We start from the raw sequence: 18,757 nt of genomic DNA on the forward strand, positions 1-18,757 counted from the left end.
GAAATGGTAGGCTTGTCTGAAGTTGGCCGTGCGATTGGGTAGAGAAATTTCAGCAATCATCCTCTGGGTCAAAAGGACCGAACGTTTGGTCGTAGGGGGGAGGGGTAGGGAGCTCAGAAACATTTAAAAAAAAACAGCTTTTTAAGTTAAAAAACTTCTAAAGGTCACTTCGTCATTTACGCTACACTGAAAACCAAATATATTTTTGGAGATTTTTTTTCTTCTATGATTACGTTTAAACTGATATTTCCACGAATTAATATCATTATATATTAAGCAATCAGTATACTTTCATCAGTTTTGTCCAGTCATCTTGATTATTATGGTGATTTTTTTTTCGTTGATGTTTTGACCCGCTTTGTAGTACATTTCGTTTTCAATAAGACACAGATGATACGCAAACGATACTGACACCATTTAGAGGGTTTGAGAGGATGGGAGTAGCACCACTCTTATTTGCAAACCTCGGATAGACTTGTGAGATTTTTTTGCAGTTGCTTTGTTGTTGTTAATGAATAAAGAACAAGCTGCCCGAAATACAAGTCGTTTTGCGCAGAGTGAAAATGATGCTCTGGCCTTTATAAGGTTTATAATCCTTCATAACGTGGCTTAGCCATCTTAATCTTTCTTTTATTATGGCCCAAGAAAGTGGAACCGAACTACATTTACTGTCAGTCAAACGAGTACCTAAAACTATAATTCGATAATTCCTCTGAAAACATCGAACAAATCTTCTCACGCCTCAGCCTTACGCAGCGCCCACGCTTCAGAGCCATACTTGATCACTGTCATTACCCTGGATTCCAATATTTTAACTTTATTTCGCTGACTTATCTTCTTATTCTTCAAAGCCATTTTCAACTGCGCAAAAATACCTTTCAGCTTGGCTATTCTCCTTTTATCATCTTAACTGCATCCACCATCTTTTCTAATGCTACCCAAGTAAGTGAAGATATCCCCTTGATCGATTTCCTTGTTACCTAACATCATCTCTTCAACCTCGTTTAGTCATAGTCTAAGCGATTTGGTCTTCTTAACTTTCAAATTGACGATTTAGTCTTATTGACTTACAAATTGACTTGCAGCCTGAACTCTAAAAACCTCCAAAAACTCATTGATCTCGGTAATATTTTTAACTACGACACTCAAATCATCTGCAAAAACCAAGTCAAGGAGAGTTTAAACTTCCCATTGGACAAGGCCGTATCCAGGGGGGTTAGGGGGTTTGACCCCCCCCCCCGAGATGTTTGTCTGACACGTAAAACGTAACAAATATGGACATAAACAAATTTTGCATACGTTTTTCAGTTTTTTGTGTAACCCCCCCCCCCAATTTTTTTTTTAGTAAAACCCCCTCTGAAAAAAATCCTGGGAACGGCCTTACCATTGGATACCATGCTCTCCCATAGCCTTTGCCGAATTCCTTAGGACAAAGTCTATCAACAAAAACCAAATAAACGGACAGAGGACACAATCCTGCTTACTCTTGATTCCACATCATACCAACTACTAATCTCACTGGCTACCTAAACCGCAGCAATGCTATTCTCGTATATAGAACTAATAACCTTTATGTATTTATCTGGTAGGCCTAAACCATGCAAAGATAGACCCTTCACCAAAGGTTTCCCATAAGCTGAACCAAATGCCTGTTCATAATCTGTAAGAATGAGGACTGAAGGGGTCTGATAATTCAGACACTTTTTAATTATTAACTAAGAATGAGGGTTTTCTCGATATATCCTCTCCCTTCCTAATACCACCCTGTTCTTCTCTTAGAACATTATCTACGCCGTCTCTTAGTCTGATAAGTACCATCATTCTAACATTTTTTTCCCTACAGAAAACAAGCTAACGCCTCTATAATTACCAAAGTCATGTCAATAGCCATAGCTCGGTTTCTGACTTTCCTCCCCGAGACATAATTCTGCTTCTTCGCAAACTATTTCTTAAAATTCTTCCATCCACCCAAAACCAAATTCTAAATCCTAAAATTTCATGCTCAACCGTTCTTGGAAAGTTCCTCTTAAATTCTCATCCCAGAGTCTATCAACACCATAACTACTCAGATGGTAGGGAAATTCCTAAATTTCAGTTTTAACTTAGCTCAAGAAACCACTAAGATCTTTACTTTTAACATCAATAGTTGTGCTACATACACTAGCGTCCTGTATTGATCCTGTCAGTCTTCGATTATCAATAACACAATCGAATAGGTTGTCCGACCTACCATCACTTGAGTACCATGTTAACTTATGGGCTATTTTATGACTAAATACCGCATTGGTTACAACTAGATTACTGTACACACGAACTTATAGCAGTCTATTACCATGGCTATTTTCCTTCCTTACAAAGAATTTACCAAAGCTATGACTTTTGTAATTTATGGTGAGCTTGACCCAATTGGATCGAGGCTCAGGCCTCAAAGGCCCATTGTCTCCACACTCATGGCGGCTGACCTTGCAGTCACACCACTAACCCCCACACCAAGTCACCTAAGCTAGGAAACCATTTGTCCCTTTTTGTACTAACCTGGGTATTAAAATCCCCTGATAAAAATACCATACTTCAACCTCAGACGTTGTCAATCTGTTTTCTATAACTGTATGTAAGATTCATCTGTGTCACGACTGTCTCTGTTAGTCGATCATACAAACGCATTTGCCCCTATGGCTGATACCTTGCACTTTTTGGTCATAAAGTGAGCAACTATAATTGTATTATTAATACCTTCCCAACCTCAGCAAGACTTAGAAGCTTCCTGTATTCATCATGAGCCCTACCCCTTGCCTTTATACACCATCATCCTCCTTCTTGTTGGGTTAATATGGAGACGCTTTGAGATAATTTCATTACCGGAATCAAATTCCGAGTCCTGTAGCGTGTTCCTACAGCTGAGTTCGAACTCTGGGGCCCGTATTACGAAGCTGAAACAAACCCATTGCGCTACTACAAGACACACCATCATCCTTCCCACCTCAATAAATACAATAACCTAATTTCATATTTCCTAATCCGGGGGATTAGTTTCTGTAACTCCTAACAAGTCTATTTAAAACGTCTGAATTCGTCAGTCAAATACCGGTGTTATACTTGTCCTTCAGCGTCTTAACGTTTAATGTCGCAATTCTCACATTACTTAAATCATTGAAACTGTTATACCTCAAGAAAAGCAATGGTTCCCACCATTGAGGTGAGGGACTAACTTCTTCTCAAATCTACACAAATTGGTTAAGTCGGCTTGGAGCCAGAGAGGAAGTCCCAGGAACCTCTAGGCAAATGGAGGCTTTGAGCAAGTCTATGCCCATCTTAGTCACTACATGGTTTTCTGCTCGTGCCGATGCTCTCCTATCAACAAGAGTGAACGTCCTGCACAAGCAACGTCAAGCCTATTACCTCCAGCTCACTATATATTTATGCCAGCAAATATTACACTACAATGGGGAGGCAGCCTATTATAAATAATATAGCCAGAAATAAGTTCTTCCGCCTAAAAAGCCCACTAAAACAAACAAAACCCGTGAGAATTATTATTCTTTTCTATTATTTGCTTTTATACTAATGATCTACTAAATGAAGCACTGGATTTGAACACTTTTTTTTATATAAAGAGGCCTGCAAGTGTGAAAACTAACGGAGGAAAGGGGACGATTTACAGCCCCGTGCTTGTAATAAAGAGTCTCATTTTCATAGTTCTTTGGTCGAGAGGGTACTTATTAGAATACAAATCTCAATTCACCTAATTGAATAAATCAGATCATGGGTCTCTTTGACTGGATCATGTAGCTCTAAAGCAAAAAAGAAGTCTGCAAGATTGTCAAAAAAAAAAAAAAAACATTAATGCACACCACAGGGTACACAAGAAGAGGAGAGGGGACTGGCCTTCCTGAACTCTCAAGATTTGTACAACCGTCGGATATTTATCATCGGTCGCATCTGCACAATCTTATCCATTCAATGGTTGATAGCTGAGGATCGGCCGCAACTGGTAGAAAAGACGATTTTAAATTTCTAGCTCGAAGACTAGAAAACAACTTTATGAACTATTTAGAAAACAGTTTATCTTTGATGGGGAAGCTACAACCCTACTTTTGATATACATGATCCAAATCAATTACGACTATTGAATGCAAGAAAAAGTAAACCTTTGGCATAGCCAGGGGGCACGGTCCATTTCGGCCCAAGAAGCAAGTAAGTTTACTGAAAATAAAAAAAAGTACCAAACATTCAGCCCTTTAGAATAGGCCCGTTTGCAGAAACTGTTTCGGGAGGGGGCGATAACGAAAATAATTTGATTTGAAAATTGAATAAGAAGAGCTAAGATATCTGAAAATGTAGATTTTAGGGAGGGGTGGATACAGACCACACTCCCTGCGTCTGTACATGCTTTAGAGGGGTCCGAGTCATTTGGTTGTGGTCTTTCTAGGTATACCACTTACAAAAACGAATCGCAACTTTCCGATACCTGATTTGGTTTTGGGTATTTTTTTTTTTTCCTTTTTCATTTTTAGTTTTTAAGCCTCAAAATTGGGAACGGCAAATATTAATGATAGCCAACAGTTGAACCAGAAACATTTTTAACTCGAACTTGATTAGGTGATTTGGCTTCTTAAAGACATAATTTTTATCGATGTCATAAAAAGGATAATCTATTCTTCGAATCGAGACAAAGGGGTAGAATCGGGATCTGGAAAAATTATGGCATCATTACATCAATAAAAGGTCAGCTTGCTATATATTATAGAATTCAGGATCTTACGGTTATTTTGGCTAAAAGTATTTTAGATTGTGACATTTTTAACTGAACATTAGAAGCAGATCTAGTCCTGCGTGATTGAAGGGCTGTTTGCCCTCCTCCTCCTTATTCGCCCAAAACTAATGTCACGGGGGGCTAAAATAAAAAAAATAAATTTTAGGTTAATCAATATCAGGTTTTTTAATAGGGGGATTCTCCAAACAAACCTTGTTTTAGGGGAAGCCTCCCCATCCCTTCATGCTCTCCAGCCCTTCTCCACCAAGATTATTACTCCACCCTATCCTTACCCCCCAACCAGTAAGGCTTTCTCAAAGAATTATACATGCAGCGACTCAACGACAATGAAGGTTTCAGTTAGAGCTGCAAAAGATGCTTGTCATGGGAACATGTTGCAAAATTTCTATATTTATTCTAAAACCCTTTACTTCAACTATTAAGTAACGTTGTTTACTTTTTCATCAATCGTAGCTTTTGGAGGGTGGCTTGCATTTTGGTGAAAGAGCCCAGGTCCATCCCAACCATCTATAAAATAGGCCAATAGTAAGACAAATAAGGGTGAGATCTTCAAAATATGAACCTTAATAGGAGAACCAGGGTTTAAAGACCACACTCATTCCCTTCCAGTTTGAGAATTGTAAAAGACAGTCTCCATTTGGACTTTTCCGCATATCTGCAGCCGTTCAGTTTTACTGTTCCATTTCCAGTAGTGCTGCGGGAAAAGCAACATATTTGGTTGATTTTTCTCTAAAAAAAAATCTAGTCCTCGAAAATCTTGCGTAAAAGTTTTAAGGGTTTTTATATATTTTGTTTTTATGGTCACGTCGAAGAAGCTTCTTACTGTTTTTGCAGGCAGATTTTTTTAGTTTTTTTTTTTTTTTTTTTCAAACAACCAACATTTTCTTGTATAAAAAAGATGTTTTTTTTTTATTAAATTCATTTGACATTTCTAAGGAAGTTTAGGATTTTCAATTGCATAGTAATGCTAATTTGTATTATACCAGTTTTCCTAATGCAAAAGACAATCTTTTTCGGAAACGAGGAAGGCTCTGTTAAGTCACTCGAAAATATATTTGGAACTTGTCGCATCTGATGTTGATTAGGTAGTATCTGAAATGTTTAAAATTGGAGTTTCTAAGAGCCAATCCATTTTTAATTCTCAGCTGTCCTTCCTAGTGTAGTAGATTATGCAAATATAGCTTAATAGGTGAAAGGTTAGCTGATTTTCTGTCGATTGTTCACTAAACTAAAATAATAACACTGCCCATTGTTATTCGACCATCTGTGCCAGAAAAATTAAAATTACGACGTAGCTTAAAGCAGTTCATGATCAAACGTCATTTAACAACTTTCAGATACCCGAAGCTTATGTAAAATAGGTAAGATCCACCACAAGAAACTCTTCTTAAGTAGCATTAGCTGTTTTGTTTTTTTCCTTTGTAAATTAATATTACGTAGTAGAATAGAGTAAACTTATATTACGTTCTGTCATTAAACTTGCATAGGGCGGCGAACTTGGTTAACCATTGTCATCAGAGGTAACGCTACAGCGTTGCCTATAGCAAAGAGCCATAAGGCTTAAAAACCGGAATTTTCTAGGATTGTAATTTTGGCTGTTATATAGATATTAAGATCTTACTAATTGCGTAAATTCTCTTATTTATTGCCTAACTGAATTGGAACGAGAGACAAGCGGAGACTTTTCCTGTTTACACAAAAAGCCGTATTGAACGATTGTATGGTCCAACTTACGTCCATCATAAATAGAGTTGCCATAGCAAGCTAAGTATAGACCGGGACATTTGGAGTGAGTGACTGAAAATCCCCACGGTAAAGGGAAAAACACATACTTGTCAGCACTTTACCTTTTTGTAAACGAATCAAATTAAAATTACAAAAAGCATTAAATATCTAAAACGTAGATTCTACAAATGACACACTAATTACTTTCTGTATTTTCCAGATTTTTTTTCTCTCCCCCAGAACCCCTTTTTTAATGGGGTCAGATATGATCCTAGGCCATGTACATAATTTCACCGATTTTTCTTTTTCAAATTGTCTTAATTTGGCATAATGAATTAACTGTTGATGAGAAATAAGCACAAAAAATAATGGCAACCGTACACAACTAGCTAGTTTCTGTATGTTGCCTTGGGCTAAATTTTCAGAGCAAATAAACATAATTTTTATTACTCTTGTATGCCATTTGTTTTAATTCTTTCAACGATGCCTCGCTTCCAGATAGAATTCCAGATCATTCAAAATCCAGATCATTTGGAACTTGGAATTGTTTGAAAAAACAGCCATAGGGATATGTAAGCAGAAGATAGAAGATCGTGAAGGAAGCGTAGGGTTTAGCGGAGGGAAGAATTGCCTCAGAGGTGTGCCCATTCAATAATCAAACTTGATTGGGATCATGATATGATTATCCATAAACAGTTGGATTGTGGATACTGTGAAAAGATCTGTTTCATCATTGCACAAAGGTTTTAAAACCGCAGTCACAATGAAATGACAAAATGGAAAACAGGGTATAGGCCACTCTAAGAATATCACGAAAAAGTATGACACGAAGCTTTTCTTGATCCACTCTAGCATATATAGTCTTAAGTGAAGATTCTAAGCAGACTGAATTTATTTCATTATTTCTCTTGTTTTCATATGGTTATATACAGGCACACAGGAAGGGGGTTCTTTAGAGCCAGGACCCTGACGGAATTTCCATATTGTTCCAATTTCCCCTTATTTTCAGGCAATCACTCATCGGTCATTTTATTCGTATATTAGAAAATATACTTACAAGCACTAATACCGGTTGATTGAACTGAACCCAGAAGCTTAGCTTGTTTAGGGCTAATACATTATAAATGCAATAAACAACACATACTAGAAACAAAAATGAATATACACTAGAATTTAACTCACCAATTTTCTAGGGTTTTGACAAACTCTACATAAATATCTGCGTACGGGCATCATTTTATAAGTTACGTTTCTATAAAAGAATGTGAGCTTCAACGTATATTTTAGAAGAATTAAAGAAAAAAAATTCAGTAGGTAAAGTGAATCATTCTACTTTCGTTATTTTCAAAAATTTGAACTTCCCGAACTATATAGTAAGTGCTACCTTATCAAAAATAAATAATAAATTAAATTGTAAGGTCGAATAATAAATTCGTCTTAAATCCCCAATAGAAGATATCAGTTTGGCCTTGCATTTTAAATAAAACATGCAGCACTGAATTTTTGTTTATGACCAAATTCTACCAATTCATTAAACTGCATATTTGGATAGAATTGACAATTTTACAAGCTATATAGACCTATTGAAAGCCTGTTTGAAGCTAGCCTAGATGAGAAAAAATTTGATAAATCTTACTTTCCGACGAGAACTGTGTAAATCATTACGCCAAGGGCCCAGACGTCACCAGGGCGTCCAGCAAAAGACCCTCCACGTGCACAAAATATTGCTTCCGGTGCCATATAAGCCGGATATCCAATTCTACGATAGGAGCGGACATCTTCGACAGATGACAGTAGTGTTGCATCTTCCAGGGTTTCCAAAACAACTTTAGTTCTACAGAAATTAAACATTTTTCAGAATTAATTACATACTTGTTAGTGTCTTAAGTGGAAGCACATGACTCCCAATCTAAGGGGATAATGATCTTGATTTTGCTGTTACTTAAAATGAGGCGACTGGTGTTACGTCATTGATAATTACCAGCGACGTAATACCGGGTGGTTTTTACCACTAAGGTTACAACTTTTACGCCAAATAATGACCCTGGATCCTAATACTAGGACCAAGCCTAACTGGTTTCGTAAACAAAAAAATAACATCTCCTTTCAGAATAACAAGTTTACGGTTTAACATTCTCAGGCAAAGACTAAAGTTCTTGCTAAGACTTTCGCCGAGTTTTCCAGTCTTTTACACGGCAAAGAACTCTGACTTTCCTCATCGAAAAGAAACCGACTTCGACCCCGTAAAATACTCTGCTCCAAAAGTCCAGCGGACTCTAAAGGGCCTTGATTTAGCCAAATCGTCTGGCTGATACCATACCAAATTTTGTCCTCAAAGAACGTCAGTGCTGAACTAGTCGGCCCCTCTGATCACTCCCCAGGCTCTGCCTTGACTCCGGATCCTTCCCAATGGCGTGGTAGTCCACCAAGTCATCATTTTCCCTAGCCTAAAAAGTAACCCTACCAATACTGGTTCATATAGCCTCATATAACTCCTCTCTTGCGTAGGTAAGGTATATGAAAGAATCTCCAACAATACCCTTTACACATAATTGGAATCAAATAACCTCATTAGCGATAAGCTGTATGAGCTCCGCCGTTACCTCTCGATGCTTGACTGCGTGAATACGAAGCATCAGGAAGAGAGTGAACTTCTGCTCACATGGGTACGAAATTAGGGTGCTGTCTTCTGACAATACAAAAGCTTTCGATAGAATCTGATATACGGACCTGATGCAAAAAGCTCTAAGCATATAGAATTTTTAGTCGTCTACTTTAGGCTCTTAGGGAGTTTTTCTAAGAAATCGTACTATCCTTGTAGGCCTCAATTGGTTTGCTTTCGGACCCCCCTCCCAACATCACTTTTCCCAGTGTGTTTTAACGACAAAGGAGACAATCTCATCAACCCTCTGCACCATTTTACTTCATAAATATGCTTCCCTATCCAAAAATCGGATCTCCTGGAGATAAAGAAATGGCATGATGCCTGGATGGTTAATATCAACGGTGTGCGTGTAACTGAACCCTGTGCAAATTAACTCAATTACCATTTAACTCAACCACATGCAACTGAACCCCCGTTTAACTGAACCCTGGTGCACCTGAGCCCCATTTAAATCACCCCCCCCTACCCTATTTTTCTCAACTCAATGAAACATCTAAGAATAAGTTTGGACTAGCACTGACTAGAAGCTCAAATTTGCTTCTCGTTTCGTTTGCAGTTTCTAACTTATATTACCCATCTGGCTAACCCCAGAACTTTTACAGACTGAAAGAAACTTTCAGGAATAGGTCTATTGCCAGAACTATGGCCCGATAAAGTGTTTTTTGGTTTTATTGCAAACTATGAGCATTCACGTTAGATCCATCTTTTCCTTTGCTTTTGCTTAGATTTACCGACAATTTTCATTACGCTCATTTTAACTCTTAATCAACTTTCAATATTGTCGTGTGCTTTCAAGTTTTGAGGCTTGTTATAGATTTCCAAGCAAGGCATATGCAGTAATTTTCAATGTCCCTCCATCAGAAAGGGTGAGGTAGAACCACCTTTAAAGTAAAGTCAATGGTCTAAGTCATAGCTCAAACTTTATGGGCGCATTAACGAGAGGAAAAACACCAAGAGAAACAAGTTTCAACGATTTCCAGACGTGGGATGGGAAGGACGTCGTTAACCACTCCAACTTCCCTTGTTAGAACATGGCTATTTTTCCCCTTTACTATTTTTTAATATTTTGCGCCTTTTACTAGTATCAGTCCATGGCTTTGTGTAAAAGCAATTCATTTTCATTCTATTCTACTGAATATTATCTATATAAAAAAAAAACACTTTCCAAAATAGAGCCCTGAATGAAAATTGAGTTGCATAGGGTTCCGTCGAATGGGGGTGAATTGTATGGAGGTTGAGTTGCACGAGGATTAAGTTGCACGGGGGTTGAGTTGCCTGAGAGTTCAGTTATTTGGGGTTGAGTTGAACGGGTACTCAGTTGCACGAGTATTGAGTTGCAGGGGGGTTGAGTTAAACGGCTAGCACAAGCTAAAAAAAAGCCGAATATCGCGTTTCAAGTCAAAAAATCTTAAAATCAAAACTAAAATCATAAGCCTAAAGCAATTCAACAATCAGTAAAGTAACAGTTGATAACTAAAAAAAGGCTCGAATCAAAAAACTAAAATGTAGAGTATAACTTAAACTTGAAAAAAAAAATAAAAAAAAAAGAGCTCAGACTGCAGCACAAAAAAAAAAAAAAAAACAACAACAACGGCCGTATAAGAGCTGACAAAAAGATGAAAAAAAAAAACAAAAAAAAAACAGAAAAAAACGGGTTTTAACCAACCACCATCTTACCATCCCATCACCTTCTTACCATCCATCACCATGCAACAATCAGAAACAGCGGTATCAAAGATATACTATATTTCTAGCCTACTACTACTACTACTACTACTAACAACAACTCACCGCAGCACCAAGCCTCCCGAGGCAAACACAGCTAAGCACTCTCCTCCTCCCTCCTAATCTATTCAAAGTCTCCATCTTTACATCCTCCTAGGATATTCTCATTTCCCTTAAATTTTTCTTTACGACTTCCTCCCACCCCTACCGCGGACGACCTGCTTTCCGTTTAACCCTAGACGGTTTTGCCGAAAAGGACCAACTTCGGCAATCTGTCATCCTTCATTCGCAGAACGTGCCCAAGCCATCTCGACCTTTCTCTCATTATAGCACAAGAGAGCGGGATTGAACCAAACTTTTCATACAGCCTACTGTTTGAAATACGGTCAGTCAGCCGGGTACCCAGGACAATCCGTAGGCATTTTCTCCGGAAAACATCAAGCAAATCTTCATCCGTTTTTCGGAGCACCTATACTCCAGAACCATATTTGACCACTGTCATCACTATTCGATATTCACTATAACGATATTCTAATCTTGGTTTGCAGATTTATCTTCCTTTTCTTCCAAACTTTTTTCAACTGTGAAATAACACCCTGAGCCTTGGCTATCCTACTTTTTAACATCTTCACTGCTCCCACCGTCATTACTAATAATACTACCAAGGTAAGTGAAGCTTTCCACTTGATCAATATTTTCGTTACCCAACGTTGTCTTTTCATCTTCACTTATTCCTATTCACATTAATTAATATAAAAAAAAAAAAAACCCGAGGGAAGTAAAGAGCGAAGTTGAAACTTAAAACTAACAAAAATTATTAGTTCACAGCCTATCTAACATATATTAATAAAACTAATGCAAATAAATCAACTGCTGAGATTTCCCTATGTTTGTAACATTACAGAAAACTAGCGCTTTACTGAAAACACAAAACAATATAGGAGTTTTTGTACAGTAAAAGTAAACCTTTTGAGGGCACTTTTAACACTATAAAAGTAAAGCATTTTAGATTGTTGCTTCATTTATTTTTCCCGTTTAATTTGGCATCACTTCTGCACAATGAGCTCAGTCCAATGACTGACTGGCGTTTTGGATCTGAAAATGACGTTTCATGATCATTTTGAAGACAAGTTCGAAGTGTCACAACAAACTCGAATTAGAATTTGTATCACAACTTAAAATTCTCTGTTTTATAGAGAGAAATAACTGGATTTCCAGAGTTCCTATTACGGTTTATATGTTTTTCATTTGGAGTAACACTAGGTTAGACCAAGGTGTTACCTGATAAATCAGTCCATTATTTTATGTGCTGTGTAATGACTTTAAACTTATTATTTTCCTGCCTAAGTTCTTAAAATAACTGCAGCTGTATAGTTAAAACGACTGATACCACTACCTCTATAGAATTATGACAAACCTTCTTAGCTTGTTGTTGCGACCTTCTGTTTCTACTTTTGATTCCTAAATCAATATTCTTGTTTTTATATTTGACTTGTTTGTTTCCAGTGAAGCGATAGTTTTCTGTAATGTTACAAACATAGGGAAATATCACCGGTTGATTTATTTGCATAATTTTTATTGATATATGTTAGATGGGTTGTGAACTAATAATTTTTGTTCATTTTTAGTTTTAACTTCGCTGTTTACTTCCCTCAGGAAAAACTTTGTTTTTTTTAATTAGTCTATGCTCTTTTTAATTAAAAGTTTAATTTAGAAACAACACTGCTATGAGCTCTTTTATTTATACGGAATAATTTCTGTTCGTTTTAAGTTTTAATGTTGATCCTTAGTTTCAGTTGAAAACTTTTTTTATATATATATAATTTCTAATCACCTCCAATCTAGGGGGAAAGACATTCCAACCCTTATAAAGGAGCAGAACTAAGAAGCCAGACAAGAATTGAAGGAAAACATAAGTTTAGAATGAAAAAAAAAATTCAAAACTTAGTATCGTTATTTTTTGTATAAAAAATTAAAAAAGAAGAAATCGATCTTTAGTTTTTTGCTTAAAAAACTAAATTTAGTAACACTTAAGAAAGCAGCTCCAGGCGTGTAGCTTCGAAATAAAAGGTTAACTAAGCGGACAAGTTTATGTATCGACATACTTGCGGAAAATTTTGCTAGCTCAACAGAGATGTGCCTTTAGGCTTAGAGATTGATTTGACCTGTCCCTAAATAAAAAGCCATTCATTACTGAGAAAGGAATGAAAATTTCAAAAAAAAAATATCATTTCTTGTGTAGGTACGATATACGGTATGATAAACTAAGTTTGTTTTCATTACAAACTTTTTGGGAAGAAGTACCCGAATTCCCCTGCAGAACTGTTTTAATTTGTCTTTCTTCTTCTTTGGATAAACAATCTTACGTCCGGAGAGAATATTACGGTGGAATTGTCAAGTAAATAATTTGAATAAGTAAGTATAACAATAAGTAATCCTTGTTTTAATATACAACTTTGAGTGGTTCCAGAACCACATGCCTACACCTCTTCAACCACTAAGTGGCAAGATGTTGGGGATCAGGGGGGTAATTTGCTATGGAGCCGAGGGCAAATTCCCCTCCCAGAGCCCAGTTTTCCTTCAGACCCCAGTTTTCTCCCTCCCCCCTCCCAGCTGAGTTTTAGTTACTCCAAAAATGTTGTAAAAACCAAGATAAGTCTGCATAATTCAAGCATCCACTGAAACAGGTCAGTTTTCTTTAGTACAACTTTACCTTTTTTATTTGGCTCCAAATTTGACCCCCCCCCCCCACCCCGAAGTATTTTGACAAAATTACGCCACCTATATTCCCTTTTGAATGCAAATGCTTGACCAAATACCTTCTTGGGGTATGCTTTAAAGAATGAGTGCATCACATTTACTAAAACCATGAAATATCTGAAAATGATCGTATAGAAGGGAAAAACCATGAATGAAAAAAAAAAAAAAAAAAAGCAGGAGTCGAATTCAAGACACTGTAATTCGAAGTCGAACGCTGTATTAACAGAACCACGTCTCTAATAATATAATTTGATGCATTAGTGTCTGTACTTTAATTGCACAACTTATTAAGGGGGCTTAGTGGAGGAATATACGTGAGGTGTTCTTACAAACATCCAGTTAAGTGTTTTGGACTATAATTATTACAATCATGATATCGTTTTGTGCTTCCAAGCTTTTCTACTAGAGAAGTGACATCAAAAGTGCATGTTGTTTTTAGTGCTATATCACACTTACGGATGTTAGAATTGATAAACATCCCCTAGATATGAGCAATAGCTTTCAAATGAGCCATTCAACGTCACTCTAAAAGTTCTGGTAGCCCACTAGCCCTAGCTTTTCCACTTGAGACATGGCACTAAAAGTGCCGTCTGGAACTTGCTGATAGTGGAATTTATAGGAAGGACGTAAATATGAGCAATATCTTTTACATGAGCTACTAAAAATCTGTCTAGATACCTGCAATACCAATACGCCCAATAACAATTCACCAATACCAATACACGTGATATCAATACGTCCGATACCGTTGCAGCGTGCAGCCCTTTCCCCAAGGGCTACGGAGGGTCATATCATCACCAAAATTAAATATATTTGACCTTTAAACTATGCTAAACAAAATGGCTATTTCAAAATTTTGATTGGATGACTTTAGGAGGAGGGGGCCTTAAGGGAGGAAGGCTAGTTGCCCTCTTATCTTTGTGGTCACTTAGAAAGGGTTCTAGCAAATTCAATTTCCGTTCGAATGAGCTATTACACATCTCTGTATGATGTTCTGGTCACCCCCTAGCCTTAATAGAAAAAAAAGAAAATAAACGGGAGACAGATCAGTGCTACCCATGCAAAAGTCGTTTTCCTTGTTGCAAAGGAGGGGGCTGTAATTTTCCCTAAGCAGGTTTTCAACCGTGCTGATTCCAACGGTAGACTTTTCATTTTGATCAAATGCCGTTTTCGAGTGGTTTCAGACTTTTTTTTCAAAATCAGCATAAAATCTTTTCACAGTAAACTTTTACTTTTAAGAAGAACCGAAATAATAGTTACAATCCTGAATCAGTGTCAGTTGACAATTTTATTTCACTAGGTAGTTTTTTATCTAAATGCGTCTTTTAACCTTTGGTTACTATGGGCTGTGGTTCGCTCTTTACTAGGTTGCAGCGGTCATGATTTTTCTATGAATTTCTTCCTCTTAAGAACATTGGATATTTGAAAAAAAAATCATTTTGCGAGACTCAACGTCGGTTGACCGTGTTAAAGAGTTCATAGTGAATTCTCCCAACGGACTAATGAGACTTACTAAGGGGGCTGGGAGGGGGAGTATACGGGAGGGGTTTTTGTAAATCTTCAGTTATGGGTTTTGGACCATAACTATTAAAATGGTACCGTTTTATACTTCCAACCTTTCCACTTAAGAAGTGAAACCAAAAGTACCGTTTTTAGTGCTATATGGCACTTACGATGGTAGAACTGATAAAAAGCACATAGATATGAGCAACAGCTTTCAAATGAGCCATTAAACATCTCTCTAAGAAGTTCTGGATGCCCACTAATCGCAGCTCTTCCACTTGAGACATGGCACCAATAGTGCCATTTGGCACTTGCAGATGGTGGAATTTATAGAGAAAACGTAGAAGTGAGCTATTAAACCTCTGTTTATGATGTTCTGATAAGCCGCTAGCCCCACCCCATTAGAAATGGCACAAAATGTACCATTTCTGTGCCATATGGCACTTGAAGATGGCAAAATTTATAAAAAGCGAGCAGATACAAGAAAAAGCTTTTGAATGAGCCATTCAGCCTCTCTATGATTTTCGGGTAACCCACTAGCGCTGCTGAAAAAAAAGAAAAAAAAAAAAAAAAAAAAAAAAAAAACGGGAGACAGATCAGTGCTATCCCGGCAAAAAAGTGATTTTCCTTGTTGTTCAAGGCGGGGGACCGTAATTTCCCTGCATAACGTTTTCAACTATACTGATTCCAATGGTACACTTTTCATTTCGATCTGACACCACTTTCGTGGGGTTTCAGGCTTTTTTTCGAAATTACCATAAATTTCATTTCGTAATAAACTTTTACGGTACTTATGCACTAGCTGGTACCCACGCGATAAATTGTGCTAAAGGAAACTAGTCAAACGGATATGTCAATGGAAAATTGGATCGCAAACCGTGGTTTGTCATTGCGTTCACAATATTTAAACTATTGGGTTTTGGCGTTCAGGGGGGAAAAGGTACCTAGGTTAGGTTACGTACTTAATATATACTATGATTTGCCCCCCCCCCCTAATGTGCAAATATATAGCCAAAATTTGTTTTTAAACTATTATATTTTCATCATATTTTGTTTTATTTCATTAGCATTAACCAAATTTGACTTCTCGCGTGGGTACCAGCTAATCCATAAGTACCACTTTTACTTTTAAGCCTAACCGAGACAATAGTTACCATTACTCAATCAGTGTCAGATGGCAATTTTTTTTCACCAGGCAGTTTTTTTCTAAACGCGTTTTAAACTTTTGGGTCTTTGGTTACTATGGGTTGTGGCTCGCTCTTTACCAGTTTGCAGCTACTGCTGCAACCATGATTTACATTAACATTAATTTTCAAGGATAGATTCAGAGTCTAAATAATATATTCTCTTTTAGTGGGATACTTCTACAACTTCAAAAATATTTATCATCTCCTCACCATGCACTAGACGTTTAAAATGGGAAGGGGACAAATTGACCTCCTACATTTTGAAATGTACGTTTTTGTGTTATCTTCATTTAAAAAGTATTTGAAATATGCCTGCCACCCCCTCTACATTTTCGTGAATTGGTGCAACAATTTTGGTCTCATTTAACTTTCATTCCTAATATATAACAATAAATATTCGAACAATAAAGCGAAAATTTGTTGCAATTAAAAATTTTCATTGCGCAATAACAAGTCCTGAATTAGTTGCAGATGTTTGAAAAGCATTCGCCGGTTGCACAATGTTTCGCAAGCGGGTATCCTATGTATACTCAATAGACAAAAAAGCAAGCTCGCTATTACGAAAGAACAACTTGTTTCGTTTTAGTTTCCTGTCTTGGCCTTAGTGTCTAATTAAATAATAATAAAAAAAAAAAAAAATTGTTTTAACTGAAAGTAAGGAGCGACATTTAAACTTAAAACGAACAAAAATTATTCCGTATATGAAAGGGGCTCTCCCCTCCTCAACGCCCCGCTCTTTACGCTAAACTTTGACTCTTTCTCACAACTCTAATTTATAAAATAATAAAAAACTTTATATATATATATATATATATATATATATATATATATATATATATATATATATATATATATATATATATATATATATATATATATATGTGTGTGTATGTGTCTCTGTGGCTCTGTGTGTCTCTGTGTGTTTTTTTGTCTGTGTGTCACTTTGTTGGGGTGGGTGTATTTGTGTCTGTCTGTGTGTGTTTGTCTGTGTCTGTGTGTGTCTGTGTGTGTCTCTGTGTGTGTGTGTGTGTGTTTGTGTGTCTGTGTCTGTGTGTGTGTGTATGTGTGAGTGTGTGTGTCTATGTGTGTGTGTGTGTGTGTGTGTGTGTGTGTGTGTGTGTGTGTGTGCAAGTCCTGGGGCTGTTTCCATTGTAACTGAACCCCAAGCAACTGAACCCCTGTAACTGAACCCCCGTGCAATTGAACCACCGTGCAACTGAACCCCATTTAACTAAACCCCCGTGCAACTCAACCTCATTGAACTGAACCCCTATGTAACTAAACCCCATGTAACTGAACCCCCGTACAACTTAACCACCGTACAACTGAATCATCGTGCAACTGAAACCTCGTGTAACTGAACCCCCGTGCAACTGAACCCTCGTGTAACTGAACCCTCGTGCAACTCAACCACCGTACTTACATTGGGTAAAACACAATAGGGTTATGAACCAGAGTTATTTAACTATGGTATAGTTATTTAACCTTTAAACTCTTTTAAATAAACACCGTTCCGGTTCCATTGTAACTGAACCCCTGTAACTGAACCCCCGTGCAACTGAACCACCGTACAACTGAACCACTAGGGACCTAGTGTTAAATCCAGGCCTGAGCGTGCACATATTTCCTTTTGGTGAATTGACTTTCCCTTTAAGCACTCTCTGAAAGTTCCAACTTAATACACAAATCCCTTTTTGAGATATGCCATTTTGAAAATCTGCATGGTCTTTTGATTTAGTTCAAGTTCCACCTCAAATACCTCATTCTGTCAAATTTTCAACTTGATATGCTTTGCCTTAATAGTGCTAGTTTAATAGTAGCAGAGGTCGTAGTAGGAGCAGTAGAATTAATAATAGTGTTGAATTAGTAGTAGTAGTAGTAGCAGTATTAATAGCAGTAGTAGCAGGTAGATGCCCCAGAAGTTTCATCGTGATACGCTAAGCTGTTCCAAAAAAAATTGCTGACACACCTATATCAACACTCTGTTTACTATTGCTAGTTACCAATCGTTAAAATTTAAGGTTTTTATAGAAGGGATGATCGTAAAAACTTTGAAGGAGGCTCATTCGATTGGAAATTGAAAGTTCAAAATCAATTTCGAAGAATCAAAGGTAATCACAGGACAATCAGCCTTTACCTCTTAACTGACCCCCCCCCCCAAATACATCCGATCAAAATACAAACAAACATTTTGTTCAAAATAGTCTTAAGATCAAATAACCATGCCTTTGGGGTTAACAATCCCACCAGCAGCATCTGGGGCAAGGGCTGCAAGTTAAGCTAGTTGCTCATTGCTAACACATAAGGTTTTTGTAGAAAAAATTTTGTATGAACTTTGGGGGGGGGGGGCTCTTTCGATTGGAAATCAAAATTTCCAGTGAAACTTTTTCAGGGATAAAAGTGATCGGAGGGCTTCCA

The 18,757-nt window shown here is 37.2% G+C and overlaps 1 protein-coding gene across 1 annotated transcript in view; it reads right to left on the reverse strand.

Moving 5' to 3' along the window:
- The window catches only part of LOC148952180 (tribbles homolog 3-like), a 160,434-nt gene that overhangs the window by 28,920 nt on the left and 112,757 nt on the right, over positions 1-18,757 (reverse strand). Inside the window, exon 4 of the mRNA XM_089089644.1 lies at positions 8,136-8,333. Within this exon, the coding sequence (XP_088945770.1) occupies positions 8,136-8,333 (198 nt within the window). The remainder of the gene's footprint in view (positions 1-8,135; positions 8,334-18,757) is intronic.

This window comes from Artemia sp. Qi Xiang Cuo, chromosome 5 (assembly GCF_049724085.1).
Source record: "Artemia sp. Qi Xiang Cuo chromosome 5, ASM4972408v1, whole genome shotgun sequence".
Taxonomy (NCBI): Eukaryota; Metazoa; Arthropoda; class Branchiopoda; order Anostraca; family Artemiidae; genus Artemia; species Artemia sp. Qi Xiang Cuo.